This window comes from Colletotrichum scovillei (assembly GCF_011075155.1).
Source record: "Colletotrichum scovillei strain TJNH1 chromosome Unknown Contig00008, whole genome shotgun sequence".
In the NCBI taxonomy this organism is placed as follows: domain Eukaryota; kingdom Fungi; phylum Ascomycota; class Sordariomycetes; order Glomerellales; family Glomerellaceae; genus Colletotrichum; species Colletotrichum scovillei.
The window spans coordinates 1,847,972-1,861,704 of record NW_023336266.1 but is presented as its reverse complement, the minus strand read 5'-3'; the positions used below and the strand labels follow the sequence as shown (position 1 = coordinate 1,861,704).

General features: G+C 51.9%; 5 protein-coding genes across 5 annotated transcripts; 4 read left to right on the top strand and 1 right to left on the bottom strand.

The window, feature by feature from the left end:
* Positions 1-358: 358 nt before the first annotated feature.
* Positions 359-5,168, top strand: HER10_EVM0008289 (ABC-2 type transporter; the record flags this gene model as incomplete). The annotated part of the gene is made up of 7 exons (XM_035477816.1): positions 359-1,202; positions 1,258-1,460; positions 1,561-3,096; positions 3,158-4,108; positions 4,180-4,413; positions 4,486-4,715; positions 4,799-5,168. 7 exons carry the CDS (start codon positions 359-361, stop codon positions 5,166-5,168), a joined length of 4,368 nt encoding a protein of 1,455 aa, XP_035330834.1.
* A 160-nt stretch (positions 5,169-5,328) lies between these two features.
* Positions 5,329-6,063, top strand: HER10_EVM0004354 (transposase; the record flags this gene model as incomplete). Its single annotated transcript, XM_035474003.1, has 1 exon — positions 5,329-6,063. The coding sequence occupies one exon, from the start codon at positions 5,329-5,331 to the stop codon at positions 6,061-6,063; it is 735 nt and encodes a 244-aa protein (XP_035330602.1).
* A 987-nt stretch (positions 6,064-7,050) lies between these two features.
* Positions 7,051-8,487, bottom strand: HER10_EVM0012959 (uncharacterized protein). Its single transcript, XM_035482333.1, has one exon. It carries the CDS (start codon positions 8,157-8,159, stop codon positions 7,449-7,451), a length of 711 nt encoding a protein of 236 aa, XP_035331088.1. The 5' UTR covers positions 8,160-8,487; the 3' UTR covers positions 7,051-7,448.
* A 470-nt stretch (positions 8,488-8,957) lies between these two features.
* Positions 8,958-11,127, top strand: HER10_EVM0002931 (uncharacterized protein). The gene is made up of 3 exons (XM_035472622.1): positions 8,958-9,924; positions 9,991-10,457; positions 10,515-11,127. The coding sequence occupies exons 1-3, from the start codon at positions 9,896-9,898 to the stop codon at positions 10,976-10,978; spliced, it is 960 nt and encodes a 319-aa protein (XP_035330514.1). The 5' UTR covers positions 8,958-9,895; the 3' UTR covers positions 10,979-11,127.
* Positions 11,128-12,136: 1,009 nt separating this feature from the next.
* HER10_EVM0004315 (aryl-alcohol dehydrogenase AAD14) lies at positions 12,137-13,620 on the top strand (the record flags this gene model as incomplete). The annotated part of the gene is made up of 1 exon (XM_035473964.1): positions 12,137-13,620. The coding sequence occupies exon 1, from the start codon at positions 12,460-12,462 to the stop codon at positions 13,618-13,620; it is 1,161 nt and encodes a 386-aa protein (XP_035330598.1). The 5' UTR covers positions 12,137-12,459.
* Positions 13,621-13,733: the final 113 nt, after the last annotated feature.

Sequence of the window (13,733 nt, the reverse complement as noted above, 5' to 3'; positions counted from 1 at the left end):
GCCCAAAGGCATTTCGCACTTTCCGAGGAAACAACCTGCAACTTCTCCACCAACACACAATTTTGGATGGAACTGAATTCGAATTTCGAACACAGTCATGGATACTTTCTCAATTTCGCTCTTTACGAGACAAAGAACTTGTTCAATGTCGACAATACAAAAGTCCGGGGGCCTCCTTGATGATTTATCATAAAAAAGTCACTATTGGGGACTCCTTACACACTCTGTTCTGCCATCTTCTCTACGCATCAACTCCGTCGACAAGACACCCCGAATCATATCCCAACCGAAAGTCTTGCGGTGTAGAGCTTACTTCAGTGGTGCCAAAGTCTGCCTTCCACCAAAGAAGAGTTGCAAAATGCCGGCTCCAGCGATCTTGGACCCCGGTCCTCATGCGAATGAGCCCCATGCATCCACATTCGACAGTATCGAAAGCGTCCCGATTCCATCAGATGCTGAGGAGGAAGCCGAAGAAGAGATTCATGACTTGGCTAGGCGCCTGACTTCAGCATCCCATGGAGGGGGTCATTCACTATTTCCTGAGCCTTCCGACGCCACACTCGATCCGAAGAGCGACAAATTCGACGCTCGAAGATGGGCCGCGGCTTTCTATAGGCTCCAGACCAATGCTCTTCTTGGAAATGCACCCAATACAGTGGGTCTTGCTTTTAGGGATTTGCAAGTCTATGGCCTGGGAACGACTACGGACTATCAGAAGACTGTTGGCAACTTCTTTCTGGAGGCTGCCGCCTTGACCTCCTGGTTCTCATCCTCAGGAAAGAAGCAGCGCATCGACATTCTGCACGACTTGGAAGGTGTCATACAAAGTGGAGAGATGCTTGCGGTGCTTGGCCCACCTGGGTCTGGTTGTACGACATTGCTCAAGACTATCGCTGGCGAGACACACGGTTTCTATATCGCCGATGGAGCAACTATGAACTATCAAGGCATCTCCCCGAAAGAGATGAAAACGACATTCAAAGGAGAGGCAATCTACACCGCAGAATTCGATCATCACTTTCCCTACCTGACCGTCGGCGAAACCCTCTACTTTGCGGCCCGGGCACGGTGCCCCCAGAATATGGATCTTCCGCATGGGATCTCCGAGCACCAGTACGCGGAGCATCTTCGTGACGTCGTTATGGCACTTTTGGGTATCTCGCACACAAAACAAACGCGGGTTGGAGACGACTTTGTCCGTGGTGAGTAGCGCAAGGCTTTGACAACTTTAAGGGATTCTAGACTAAATCTTCGAAGGCGTTAGCGGAGGCGAGCGTAAGAGGGTCAGCATTGCGGAGGCCGTCCTGAGCTATTCTCCTCTTCAATGCTGGGACAACAGCACGCGAGGTCTTGATTCTGCTAATGCCATCGAGTTCTGCCGAACACTTCGCATGCAGGCAGACATTTTCGGCTGCAGCTCCTCTGTGGCCATTTACCAAGCACCCCAGGAAGCCTATGAAGTAAGTTTCATCTCTTGTTCCCCTGCTTTGCCATTCTTGCTTGATCGCCAATGCCTGCCTTCTCTTTGCTGGGATGTTTCGTTGCTCATCATTTGGATAGCTCTTCGACAAAGTCATCGTCCTTTACGAAGGCCGCCAGATCTTCTTTGGGAGGTCCACCGATGCGAAAGCCTATTTTGAAAATCTTGGGTTCCTGTGTCCGGAACAGAAGACCACTGCCGACTTCCTGACTTCAATGACAAGCTCTTCTGAGAGAATTGTGCACCCTGAGTGGAAAGGCCGAACACCGCCGCGTAGTCCTGAAGAGTTTGCTCAAGCCTGGAAGGAAAGCCAGCACCGCCGAAACCTATTGGAGGAGATCGATTCATTCGAGCAGCAGTACCCTTTTGGCGGAGATACGCACAAGCAATTTTCGGCCACTCGAAGAGCGCATCAGTCCAAAGCGCAGCGATCTTCCTCACCTTACACGCTGTCCTACGTGCAGCAAATCAGCCTCAATCTTTGGCGCAGCTTCAAACTCCTGATTAGCGAGCCGTGGATGACGATCACAATGTTGACGACAAACTTCTTCGAATCTCTCATCATCTCTAGCATCTTCTACAACTTGGCACCGAACTCTTCTAGTCTATACAACCGAAATCTCCTAATATTCTATACCATTCTCATCAATGCTATGGGTAGCATTATGGAGATTCTCACACTCTATGGAAAGAGAAAGATCATCGAGAAGCATGCCAGATACGCACTCTATCATCCGAGTGCAGAGGCAGTTGCCGCGATGCTCGTCGACTTACCGTACAAGATGATCAACGCGCTGTTCATCAATGTGCCAATCTATTTCATGACGAATTTACGACGCGAGTCAGCCGGGCCCTTTTTCTTCTTCCTGTTGTTCTCGTTCACCATCACGGTCTCCATGTCCATGATCTTTCGGTTCCTCGGCTCCGTTACTAAGACGACATCGCAAGCTTTGGCGCCCTCAGCCATCATCCTCTTGGCTCTGATGCTGTTCAGCGGTTTTGCTATGCCTCAGCCATACCTCAGCGACTGGATTGGATGGATTCGCTGGATCAATCCCGTCTTCTACGCACAGGAAAGTCTCGCACTTAACGAATTTATTGGACGGAACTTCACCTGTTCGCAATTCGTCCCAACAGGACCCGGTTACTCAACTTCTACCTTGGATGAGCGTGTCTGCGATATTGGTGGAGCGATGCCAGGCTCCAACTCTGTGAATGGCGAAGAGCACCTCCGAGTCGTCTACGGGTTTCTCGCGAGTCACCGCTGGAGAAACTTTGGCATCTTGGTTGCCATCACCATCTTCTTCATGTCCCTCTACCTTGTCGCCGTCGAACTGGTGTCATCTGAGAGATCCAAGGGCGAAGTTCTCCTCTTTAAGCGCCGAGCGTTGAAAACTGCCAAAAAGGGTCATGATGATGTTGAGACATTGGGAGGAAACCATTCGCAACCAACGATACAGGTAGATGATGACAGCGACAACTCAGACCTTGCGAAGCAAACGTCTGTGTTTCATTGGAATGACGTCTGCTACGATGTGCAAGTCAAAGGCGAGACCCGCAGGATCCTTGATCATTGTGACGGTTGGGTGAAGCCCGGGACGCTGACGGCACTGATGGTGGGTTCCTGCCTTATTGCCAACTGGCCGCAAGACATGGCTAACTGATGTATCATTACAGGGGGTTTCGGGAGCTGGTAAGACAAGTCTTCTTGATGTTTTGGCCAGTCGTGTCACCATGGGTGTTGTCAGTGGAGAGATGCTCGTCGACGGGCAGCTTCGGGACTCTTCGTTTCAGCGCAAGACGGGATACGTCACACAGCAGGACCTTCACCTTCATACGGCGACTGTCAGAGAGGCTTTGAGTTTCAGTGCTCTACTACGACAACCTAAGCGGTACAGCCGGGAGGAGAAGTTAGCCTACGTGGACACAGTGATTGATCTCCTGGGCATGCAGGAGTATGCAGAAGCTGTAATTGGGGACCTGGGTGAGGGGCTGAACGTTGAACAACGGAAACGCTTGACCATCGGAGTCGAGCTCGCTGCCCGGCCGCAGTTGCTTCTTTTCTTGGACGAACCAACATCAGGTCTGGATAGTCAGACATCGTGGTCGATCTGTGATCTGATGGAGAAGCTGACGAGAAACGGGCAAGCGATTCTCTGCACAATACATCAACCATCAGCATCGCTATTCCAGAGATTCGATCGGTTGTTGCTGCTTGCCAGAGGCGGAAGGACGGTGTACTTCGGCGACATTGGCAAGAATTCGCACGTTCTCGTCGATTATCTCAGCCGGCACGGAGCTCCGGCCTACCAACCTGGATCCAACCCTGCCGAGTACATGCTGGAGGTGATTGGGGCGGCGCCGAAGGCACATAGCGATATCGACTGGCCTGCCGTATGGAGGGAAAGCAACGAATACCAGGCCGTTCAGACTGAGCTTGCGAGGTTATCCTCACATGCAGACGAGAAAGGTGCCACATCTACAACAGAAGATCACGACGTGTCTACGTACGCAGAGTTTGCTGCAGGCTTTGGTGTGCAGATACAAGAGGTGACGAGACGAGTCTTCCAGCAGTACTGGCGCAGTCCTTCGTATATCTTTTCCAAGTCCATCTTAACGTTTGGCTCGGTAAGTGCTATTTTGTATTGCGTTGGGTCGAGCACGCTGTGAGAATCAAACAAGCTGACTGACGCGGACAGGCCTTGTTCATTGGGCTGACGCTCCTTGGCGGCAATAATACCGAACGCGGCCTCCGGAATCAGATGTTCGGCGTCTACATCTTCCTCTTCATCTTCAGTCAGATGGTGCAGCAGATCATGCCAGTTTTTGTCTATCAGCGCACCATGTACGAAGCCCGCGAACGGCCGGCGAAATCGTATTCTTGGATGGCATTCATGGGTGCTAATGTTATCGTCGAGATGTTTTGGAATTCCGTAAGTGAACACCATCATCAACACAAAGCCCTAACCCGACGGAAATCTCGAGACTGACAATTTGGCGGCTAGATCATGGCCATCTTCTCGTTTCTGTTTTGGTTTTATCCGATGAGACTCGATCGCAACGCCGAATGGACAGATTCCGTTCACTCGCGTGGTATCACGCTTTTCCTCATCTGCTGGGTTTTCTTTCTATTCTCGAGCACGTTTGCGCATCTCATGATTGCTGGCCTCGGCAGCGCGGAGGTCGCGGGTGGGATTATGAATCTGCTTTTCATTCTCATGTTTGCTTTCTGCGGGTAAGTGCACCACAACTGCTACAACCTGTCCTGCTCGGGGAGGAGTGAGAAGTTTGATCGAAACGGACTGACGATGATTAAAGTGTTTTGGCTGGCCCGGATGCATTGCCGGGTTTCTGGATCTTCATGTATCGCGTCAACCCGTTCACCTACATTGTCGAGGGCTTCCTCAGCGTCGGCCTCGCCAATGCACCGGTGGTATGCAGCGCTTCCGAGCTGCTCGAGTTCGCCGCGCCCGCTAACAGCACCTGTGGCGAGTACATGGCTGCGTACATACGAGAGAAGGGCGGCTACCTGGTGGATTCCGGCGCGAATGCTTGCCAGTACTGCGGTATGGCTGATACGAATGCATTTTTGTCGAGCATGAACATGAGTTTCGACAACAGGTGGCGCGATTTTGGTTTCATCTGGGTATTTTGCATTTTCAATGTCGCTGCGGCGGCGGCGTTATAAGTCAAACCCCCCACTTCCCGGCACCCCCCTGTTTCTGGCACCCACAAAAACGCGAAAATCCACCACAACGCAATGCCCACCCCCAACCTCCTTTTATCACAACATTTTCAATTCGAGTCCAAATGGGCTCATTTTTTGCACATACCTTCTTCTATATCTAATGCCTCAATATACCGAAGATCAGCTTCGTCAGGCTCTCGAGGACATCTCAAACGGCAAGAGTCAAAAGAGAGCCTCATTGGAGTATGGGATACCACGATCAACCCTCCAACTACGTCTCCAAGGTGGTCAGACTAGGAAAGTGGCTTTTGCTGACTGGCAGAGGCTGTCTCCTGACCAGGAGAGTAAGCTGGCACAATGGGTTCGCATTCAGGCTTCGCTGGGCCTCGCACCAACGCACCAACAGGTGAAGGAATTCGCAGAGCGAGTTCTGGCTGCTGCTGGGGATACCAAACCATTAGGAAAAGGCTGGATCTATGCCTTCGTGAGAAGGAACCCTATCATTAAGGTTCAGAGAAGTCGTTCCATCGATTCTAGACGCGTTAATGGGGCATCTACTGAGGTCATTAGGAACTGGTTTAAGTTCCTTGCTATCCCTGAGATCAAGGACATCAAACCAGCCAACAGATATAATATGGATGAGACTGGCATCCTCGAGGGTCAGGGAGCTAATGGGTTAGTGCTGGGCATGGCTGAGACGACGTCTGTTCGCAAGAAACAACCTGGGTCGAGGGCATGGGTCTCTATCATTGAGTGTATCTCAGCCTTGGGTAGGGCACTTGTCCTCTTATCATTTTCAAGGAAGACGGTCCAACAACAGTGGTTTCCATTACATCTGGTTCCATACGATGGGTGGAGTTTACAGCAACAGATAATGGCTGGACTACAGACTTAACTGCCATTGAATGGTTAGAGAAGGTGTTTATCCCACAGACTATGCCCGAGGCTGAGGGCGAGGCTCGACTGTTGATTGTGGATGGGCATGGGAGTCATACGACGACAGACTTCATGTGGAATTGCTATATTAACAATATCCATTTACTGTTCTTACCACCACACTCCTCTCATGTCCTCCAGCCACTTGACCAGTCTGTCTTCAGCCCTGTTAAGTCAGCCTATCGGAAGGAGCTCGGTTACTTGTCTCAATGGAACGACTCTACCATTATAGGTAAAAGGAACTTCCTGGACTGTTACCAGAAGGCTCGACTTGCTGGTCTATCAGTCTCGAACATCAGAAGTGGTTGAAGTGGACTGGTCTACACCCTGTAGCGATGGTTAAGCCCTGATGAACCCTATGGTATTACCTGAGCCTTCTGCTGCCCACCACACCCAAACCAACCAGTCGGGGCAAAAGCGATGCCATAATGGTCAACAAACTACCCTGTTGAGCCATGGGATTCTGCTTCCTCTGCAGTGGTCTGGTCGACACCCAGGAAGCTGGCAGAGCTCAGCGGTCAACTGCACTTATACACCCAACTCGACAATGATACCAGCACTCAACGGCTGCTGTTCAGGAAGGTGAAAAAGGCTTCACAGAGCAGGCCTGGCAACTGGCAGTTGCCCAGCAGCAGCTGGCTCACCTGAGGGCCTGTTACCAACGCTGCAGTTAGGAAGAGGAAGACTGTTCAGATCGATCCCAACACGAAGTTTGCGAACATCAGGGATATCCATCGGGCTCAAATCGAAGCGGGTGAAAAGGAGGTTATTACGGCTGAATCCAGCGACTCTGAATGCCCTAGTGAGGCTGGCAGTTGTATTGTAGTGGGTGTGGTTGAGGATCAATAGTTAATAGTAATGAGGAGGTTGGGTTGTGATCCCATCGTTTTTGTGGGTGCCAGAAACAGGGGGGTGCCAGGAAGTGGGGGGTTTGACTTACTGGGCTGTCAGGGTTCCGAAGAATGATTTCAAGAGTCGCAGTTCAGGCAAGGCTTGAGTTCGGAAAGTCAAGGGACAGAAAGCATTGGGAAAATAGAAATAGAAGCGAAAAGCATTCGGCCTTGGTGCCGCTCGGACATGGGACAATGGGGGACTTGATTCTCATGATTTGAAAGAATTCAAAGGAATAGCTGAGGAGGGACTAGTCGTATGGAACATCGAACAATGCAGATAGTCAATTCATGCAGGCCGTAGTACATTACATTGAAGATAGAATCGTTATACATCGACGCCGTACAAGTATGAGATGGAAAAAGAAAAAGATGAACTAGTACAACAACAACCTCAGTGACGCCATCCACCGCTGCTCGCTTGGTTCTAGAAAGTCAGACAAACCAGATCTCTTTACTCCTGCCATCCGGCCATGGAGCTCGCCATCTCCCAGTCTCCGCTCGCAACTTGCCTCCAGCTAGACGAGATCTGACATTCCTCGGCCTCGAGCTCGTTGTTGTCATTCATGCGGAAGATGGTAACGTCGCAGCAGATGGACATGGCCATGAGGCCGACCTCGCAGACGTGGGGCTTGTGCATCTTGAAGCTCATGGGCGGGTCAGCGTGCTCCTTGAGCATCTCCTTGAGGGTGGGCTCGGAGCGCTCCGAGTAGACCTCGGCGTCGCCAAAGAGGAGCGGGTTGCACATGATGGCGCCCTTGCCAATGTACTTGAGGGCGCTCTTGGGCTTGTGGCAGAGGGCGCCCCAGAGGAGCGTCTCCATCTCGATCGCCTTGGCGTGGTTGCGGAGCTTGATCGTGTTGAGGGGTCCTTCTTCTTCCGAGTCGTCTTCTTCGTCGGTGGAGTAGTGGCGCATCTGTCTGGGGCCGCTCGACTCCTTCTTTTCCTTTTTGGATTTGCTCGACTTCTTCTTCTTCTTCTTCTTTTCGACGCCGTCGGGGGAGCCGGCTTCTTCGGGCTTCTTCTCGCGGCGGGCTAGTTGTTTGCCTTCGAGGTTTGCGTCGTCGGCGATGCCGGAGAATTGGGGCTTCTTCTTCTTTTGCTTTTGTTCGGCGCCGGGGCCGTGGGGAGAGGGGTCTGTTGTGAGACCTAGGACGGAAGGCATTTTGGGTGGTTGGTTCGGGTTGGGTTGGTGATTCTTGTTTACTTTGGATACGCTTCTGGATGGATATTGTATCGCTCGATGCCGCTATGATATGCTCCGGGGAATCGTGAACTCGTCAACTCGTTTGTTCGCTATGTGTGTGTGAGAGAGTAGGCAGTGGTTGGTGTAAGTGGGTGTGGAAGCTACGAAAGAGTAGCACTAAGACGGGGACGCAGGCTACTAAAGGCGATGGGAAAGGGGGCATGCATCATACGTCGTTCTCTTTGCTTCAGTCACGCGGTCCCTGCGCGGACGACAGACGTTGACGTCCATGTCCCAGAGTTTTCGCAGTGCTTCATTCACTTTGCTGGCCCGAATCTTGGAATTTTCCTGCTTTGATGCACCGAGTGTGACGTCAGCCGTCGTGGCCGCACGGCGCGTTGGTGGATGAGAAACAGGGTTTCATCGGCGGGCAGCACCTCGTTCGCGGGGGAAGAGCTGGGAGAGCTCTGTACCTAGGCCTGTGGCTGCTCTTCCCACGCAGCAAATCCCCGTTGCCAATTGGGGCCACAGCGGCGAGCCCCGCACTGCGATCGATATGACATCAGGTCCTGCGGGATGCAACTGTGCGGCGATCTCTTAGACTCTTTCAGGAGTCCAGAACGCTGACTCAGCTGGTTTTTTGCTGGGTAGGGCCAGGGGATATCCCTGATTTGGGGGGACGAACAGGGCAGAGGATGAGGGAGGAAGATGTCAGTTCTATGTAGTGAGGGACCACGCAACAAGATTCTAGCCTTTGGTTGATATGTGTGTGGTTGAATCTGTTGTTGCCGCATAGCCGCTAACATTCTTAGTTGGCTACGCATGAAAACTACCGGTCTCCCACACCCTGAGGTTGAACTGGACTAAACTGCTACCGTGTCTAGCGAGGCCGTTGGATTGAAGCGGGTTTCAGAGCTACTTGACGTCCACCGTCTTTGACCAACAGGTTCCCCGCACCCGTTTGGCAGTGGAACAAGTCGGGAATATTTCCATCGATGAGTTCAGCCACCAGTGAGACTCTTGAGCTTGAAAAGCTGCCAACAGAGACGCCCTGTGCTCACACATTTCGGACAAGTCATCGGAGGCGAAGATGACGGACGAACGGACAGCTGTGAGAGGGAGCTTCTCTGACGGCCAGAAACCACCAAAAACATAGCATTATCGGTTCTGGAGTCCCACTCACCTCGCAGGACGTCAAGCAGTCTCTCGCGTGGTCATAACATTCAATCGCTTCAATATCCTGCTCATTCGAGTCTCCATTTTGGAGTAGATATTGAATCGAGGTACGCGGCAAGCCAGGTTTTCAAGAGGTCGTCACTAGGATATTGTCTCTTTTCTAGAGAGAGATTTTGTCTCGCCGACTCTGCGCTTTCGAAGTTTACCGAGCGGCCTTTCTCTGTATGGAACCGAAAGGTTATAGGTATGATTCGAAAAGTGACAACAGCCCTCTGGCTCCTTCATCCCGAGTAGAAACCCGGGGCTTAGCCGGAGTAGCCCGAACGCAAGTGGGGCGGATTGCGGAGTAACGCCGAAAGACAACTACGGGATTTCGCCGCGCGGTAGCAACAACGCATCTGCTGGTCCGATCCTGTGCCGATGCGGGGAATCCCATGGCTTGCGATCTTGCAAGAAGGTTTTCGAGAAAGCAGCTCGCGCAACTCGGAGTAGTAGAGGCCCTAGGATCAAAAGTCGCTGACTGACGCAACGATTGAAAAATGGAGTCTTCCAAGTTCATTGCTGCTTGGTGAGTAATCCAAATGTGCTTTCCAACTTAACTCTACGTCCGTGACTGATTCTTCCGGATTGGAAGCTCTTCCCTCTCGCCGGATAGCTGGGATACTCACGTCCATGTGTTCGACGCATCAATAGGGCCCTTTGCGCCCGGCAGATCGTACACGCCCGCTCGGGCGACGGCACAGCAGCTCTTGGATTTCAGTTTCAGTCTGACCCAGGAAACACCACTCAACATCGTACTCGTTCAGCCATCGCCGTACGGAAGCGATAATACAGTGCTTTTGCGCTCGATGAAAAGCTTGCGCGAGGGTGGCAGTCGCATCGTCCGGGGTATCGCCGTGGTGGACATTGAGAACATTTCCGACGCAAATCTCATGGAACTGCATGATGCGGGCGTCCGCGGGTTGAGAATCAACAAGCAAGCAGATGGCAAGTCGACAGATCTCAAAGCACTTAAAGAAACTATTTTGCAGACCGCTTCGAGGATCCAATACCTCCCAGGCTGGAAAATTCAGCTCTTTTGCGCTCCTGCTATGTGGGAAGGTGAGACTCACTTCTAGCTGGAATCCGAGGTAGAGCAAAGGCTAAAGGACGAAACAGACTTGTATGACACAATAGTCGCCCTTCCGGTTCAAGTAATTGCAGACCACGTCGGCGGGATGCGGGCTCTATCCAAATTGCAGCTCAACGCGACAACAAGTAGCCTAGACGATCCCACGAAGCAGCCCGGCTTCGAAGCTCTTGTGAAACTCGCAAGAGCCTCAAAGGCCATTGTCAAGCTTTCGGGATTCTATCGACTATCTGATAAGACGGAATCCGGTTGCAGTGACATGGAGCCAATTGTCAAGGCTTTGGTTGAGGCGGTTCCGCATCGCTTGGTTTGGGGCAGCGACTGGCCTCATACTGGGGAGGGTAAAGATCGTGTGAATCGAGGCTTGGAGGCGGTGGAAGAGTTTAGAGAGATTGACGATTCCCGTATCATCCAAAACTTGAGAAGCTGGGTTGAGGACGAGAAAGCGTGGATGGGGTTGATGGTTCAGAATCCCGCAGGATTTTATGCTTGAGGAAAGCTGTGCTTCTTCGTCATGCTGGTGTCGTGGTAGAGCAAACTTCACACGATCTCATCGGATAATGAGTTGGCGGTAGGTAAAAAGGTACGTCGGGGTCTGACGCGGCCCTCAGTGGTATCAATCGATGTTCTGAAATTACTCCACGTGGCAAGGTTGAACTGCATTTGAAGCTGTGAAGAGGATCGTCGATTTCCAAGAAACGTCGTTGGCCCGATGAACGGACGGCTTAAGTCCGACGGCTTCTCCGCAAACGTCAGCGGGCTAGTCTGCTGGGGACTGAAACCTACAAATCAGGGGCATAAGCAACTCGCATGGAGCTAGACTAGCGTGATATCAATAGAAGAGGTCATAAGTTACCACCTCATGCTCTACTGTTGTAGGACGACTAGTAAGTGAAGCCATCTCGATAGTCTCTTATACAACCTTTGTCACCAGAACGTATCGGCCATGATATGTGACCTCAAGTGGCTTCACAAGAACCTGTATGAACTTGGTCTAAGCCATTTATACTGAGCTACCTACATCTATGATTTGAAGCCCGGGAAAAGGCATGTTGGCAAATCGCAGCACCAGCTCTGTTGAGAAGACCCGTCGCAACGGACTGCCAAGTGTTACGGCCGTTAAGTCCGATGAATGGTATGGGCAACTCTCTCCCCATCAACGTTGACGGACTCCGAGAACCCGCTGGGGCTACCCATGCTGCCCAGTGTCGTGGATCATCATGGAATTTATTTGCTCCTCCATCTCGATTGCCGGCGGAGAATATCTAAGACTCTTTATGCATCCAATTGAGCATGAGACTCACCTAAGTATTCGAGCATATTGAAACTTTTACACTATGCTTGTCCGCACTTAACATGTACGCATTGAGCCATCGCTGTATTGCCACCCTGATGGCAGGCTTGTAATGTCTCACAGCGCCTAGCCCAAGATCGATCAACTACTGAGACCTGTCCACTTGCTCGCTTCCGGGTTCGAAGTGGGCTCCGGTCTAGTGGGATGGCGATCCACGCCAGGGACTCTGCAACTGGGCCCCGCGAAGTGCCGCGTTGCATCCCAAGATCCGCAGTACCTGCGGACCAATATCGACCCGCATCTGCCCATTTCCAGGATTTCATCGTCGAAGTCCAGAAAGTGTTCCAACGTCATGGTGAAAGCACGGGGCACAAGCGGCCCCGATGGACGACAGTTTGATTCTTGCCGCTTGGCAATGAAACCCTGCATGCGTTCTCGGACTTTGTTCCTATACCCGGGTTGCAGAGTTTCTACTCACCGCTTGGAGCTGCTCCACGGGTGGCTTCACATGGCAAAGGTTGATATAAAGGCGAGCATGTTCAACGCAGGTAAATATCTCCCATCACACAATTTCATCCAAAACAAGAAAAGGCACTAGTCCATCGTACCATTGTTAGCTCAAACAAAACCTCACCATCGAGTACCTATTGCCATACCCCACAGTTTGTACTCATCTCACGATGTCCGGCCTTCAAACCCTCTTCGCGCCGGCTCCCGAGCCCAAAACTGAGCTCGGTCGATACCGCGTTCTGTCCACCACCGCAGGTGTGAGGGTTTCCCCCCTCTGTCTGGGTGCAATGTCCATCGGCTCTGCGTGGTCGTCGTTCATGGGTTCCATGGAAAAGGAGGACTCTTTCAAGCTTCTCGACGCATTTGTCGATGCCGGCGGCAACTTCATCGACACCGCCAACAACTACCAGAACGAGGAGTCTGAGGAGATTCTGGGAGAATGGATGACCGACAGGAAGAACCGGGACACCATGTTCATTGCAACCAAGTTCACGACGCAGTACCGCAAACAGGCGCTCGGACCCGGGAAATGTGTCAATTATTCTGGCAACCACAAGAAGTCGCTGCACCTCTCGGTCCGGGATTCCCTCAGAAAGCTGCAGACGGACTACATTGACCTGCTCTACATCCACTGGTGGGATTGGACGACCTCTGTCGAGGAGCTGATGGACTCGCTCCACATTCTGGTCGAGCAGGGTAAGGTCCTGTACCTCGGCGTTTCTGATACACCCGCTTGGGTCGTTTCCGCTGCGAACACCTACGCCAAGGCGCATGGGAAGACCCAGTTCTCCGTCTACCAGGGTCGCTGGAACGTTCTCATCCGCGACATGGAACGGGACATCATCCCCATGGCTCGCCACTTTGGCATGGCCCTCTGCCCCTGGGACGTCCTCGGCGGCGGTAAGCTGCAGTCTAAGAAGCAGCTCGAGGAGCGAAAGAAGGCTGGCGAGGGCCTGCGTGCCATGTTTGGGGGGGATCAATCCGAAGATCAACGCAAGGCCAGCGAGGTTCTCGAGGAAGTTGCCAAGGAGCATGGCATTGAGAGCATTCAACAGATTGCCTTGGCGTACGTTATGCAAAAGGCGCGCTACGTTTTCCCGATTGTTGGTGGTCGTAAGGTGGAACACTTGCAAGATAACATCAAGGCCTTGAGCATTCATCTCACTGGGGAGCAGATCAAGAAGATTGAGAGCTTCAAGGAGTTTGATATCGGGTTCCCAATGAACTTCATCCTTGAGGATCCTAGAGAGGGTGGTGCAACGGCGCCATTGGTAGCTGCTTCTGCTCCGATGGCGTGGCAGTCTCAGGGTAAGCCGATTGGGCACGAGTAGAAATAACACCATGAGAGTTTGTGCAGTTGAAACGTTAAGATCAATAATCGTACGGTTCATCAAGAATTGAGTGTTCCTTGTTCATTAGCATTATCTTGATATCATCTGAAAGG

Bases quoted from the DNA above. Each gene is read 5' to 3' on its own strand.
- HER10_EVM0012959 (XM_035482333.1), bottom strand. From the start codon at position 8,159: ATGCCTTCCGTCCTAGGTCTCACAACAGACCCCTCTCCCCACGGCCCC.
- HER10_EVM0002931 (XM_035472622.1), top strand. From the start codon at position 9,896: ATGGAGTCTTCCAAGTTCATTGCTGCTTG. The intron at 9,925-9,990 runs GTGAGTAATCCA...CCGGATTGGAAG, and splicing joins TCCAAGTTCATTGCTGCTTG to CTCTTCCCTCTCGCCGGATA. The intron at 10,458-10,514 runs GTGAGACTCACT...AGGACGAAACAG, and splicing joins CGCTCCTGCTATGTGGGAAG to ACTTGTATGACACAATAGTC.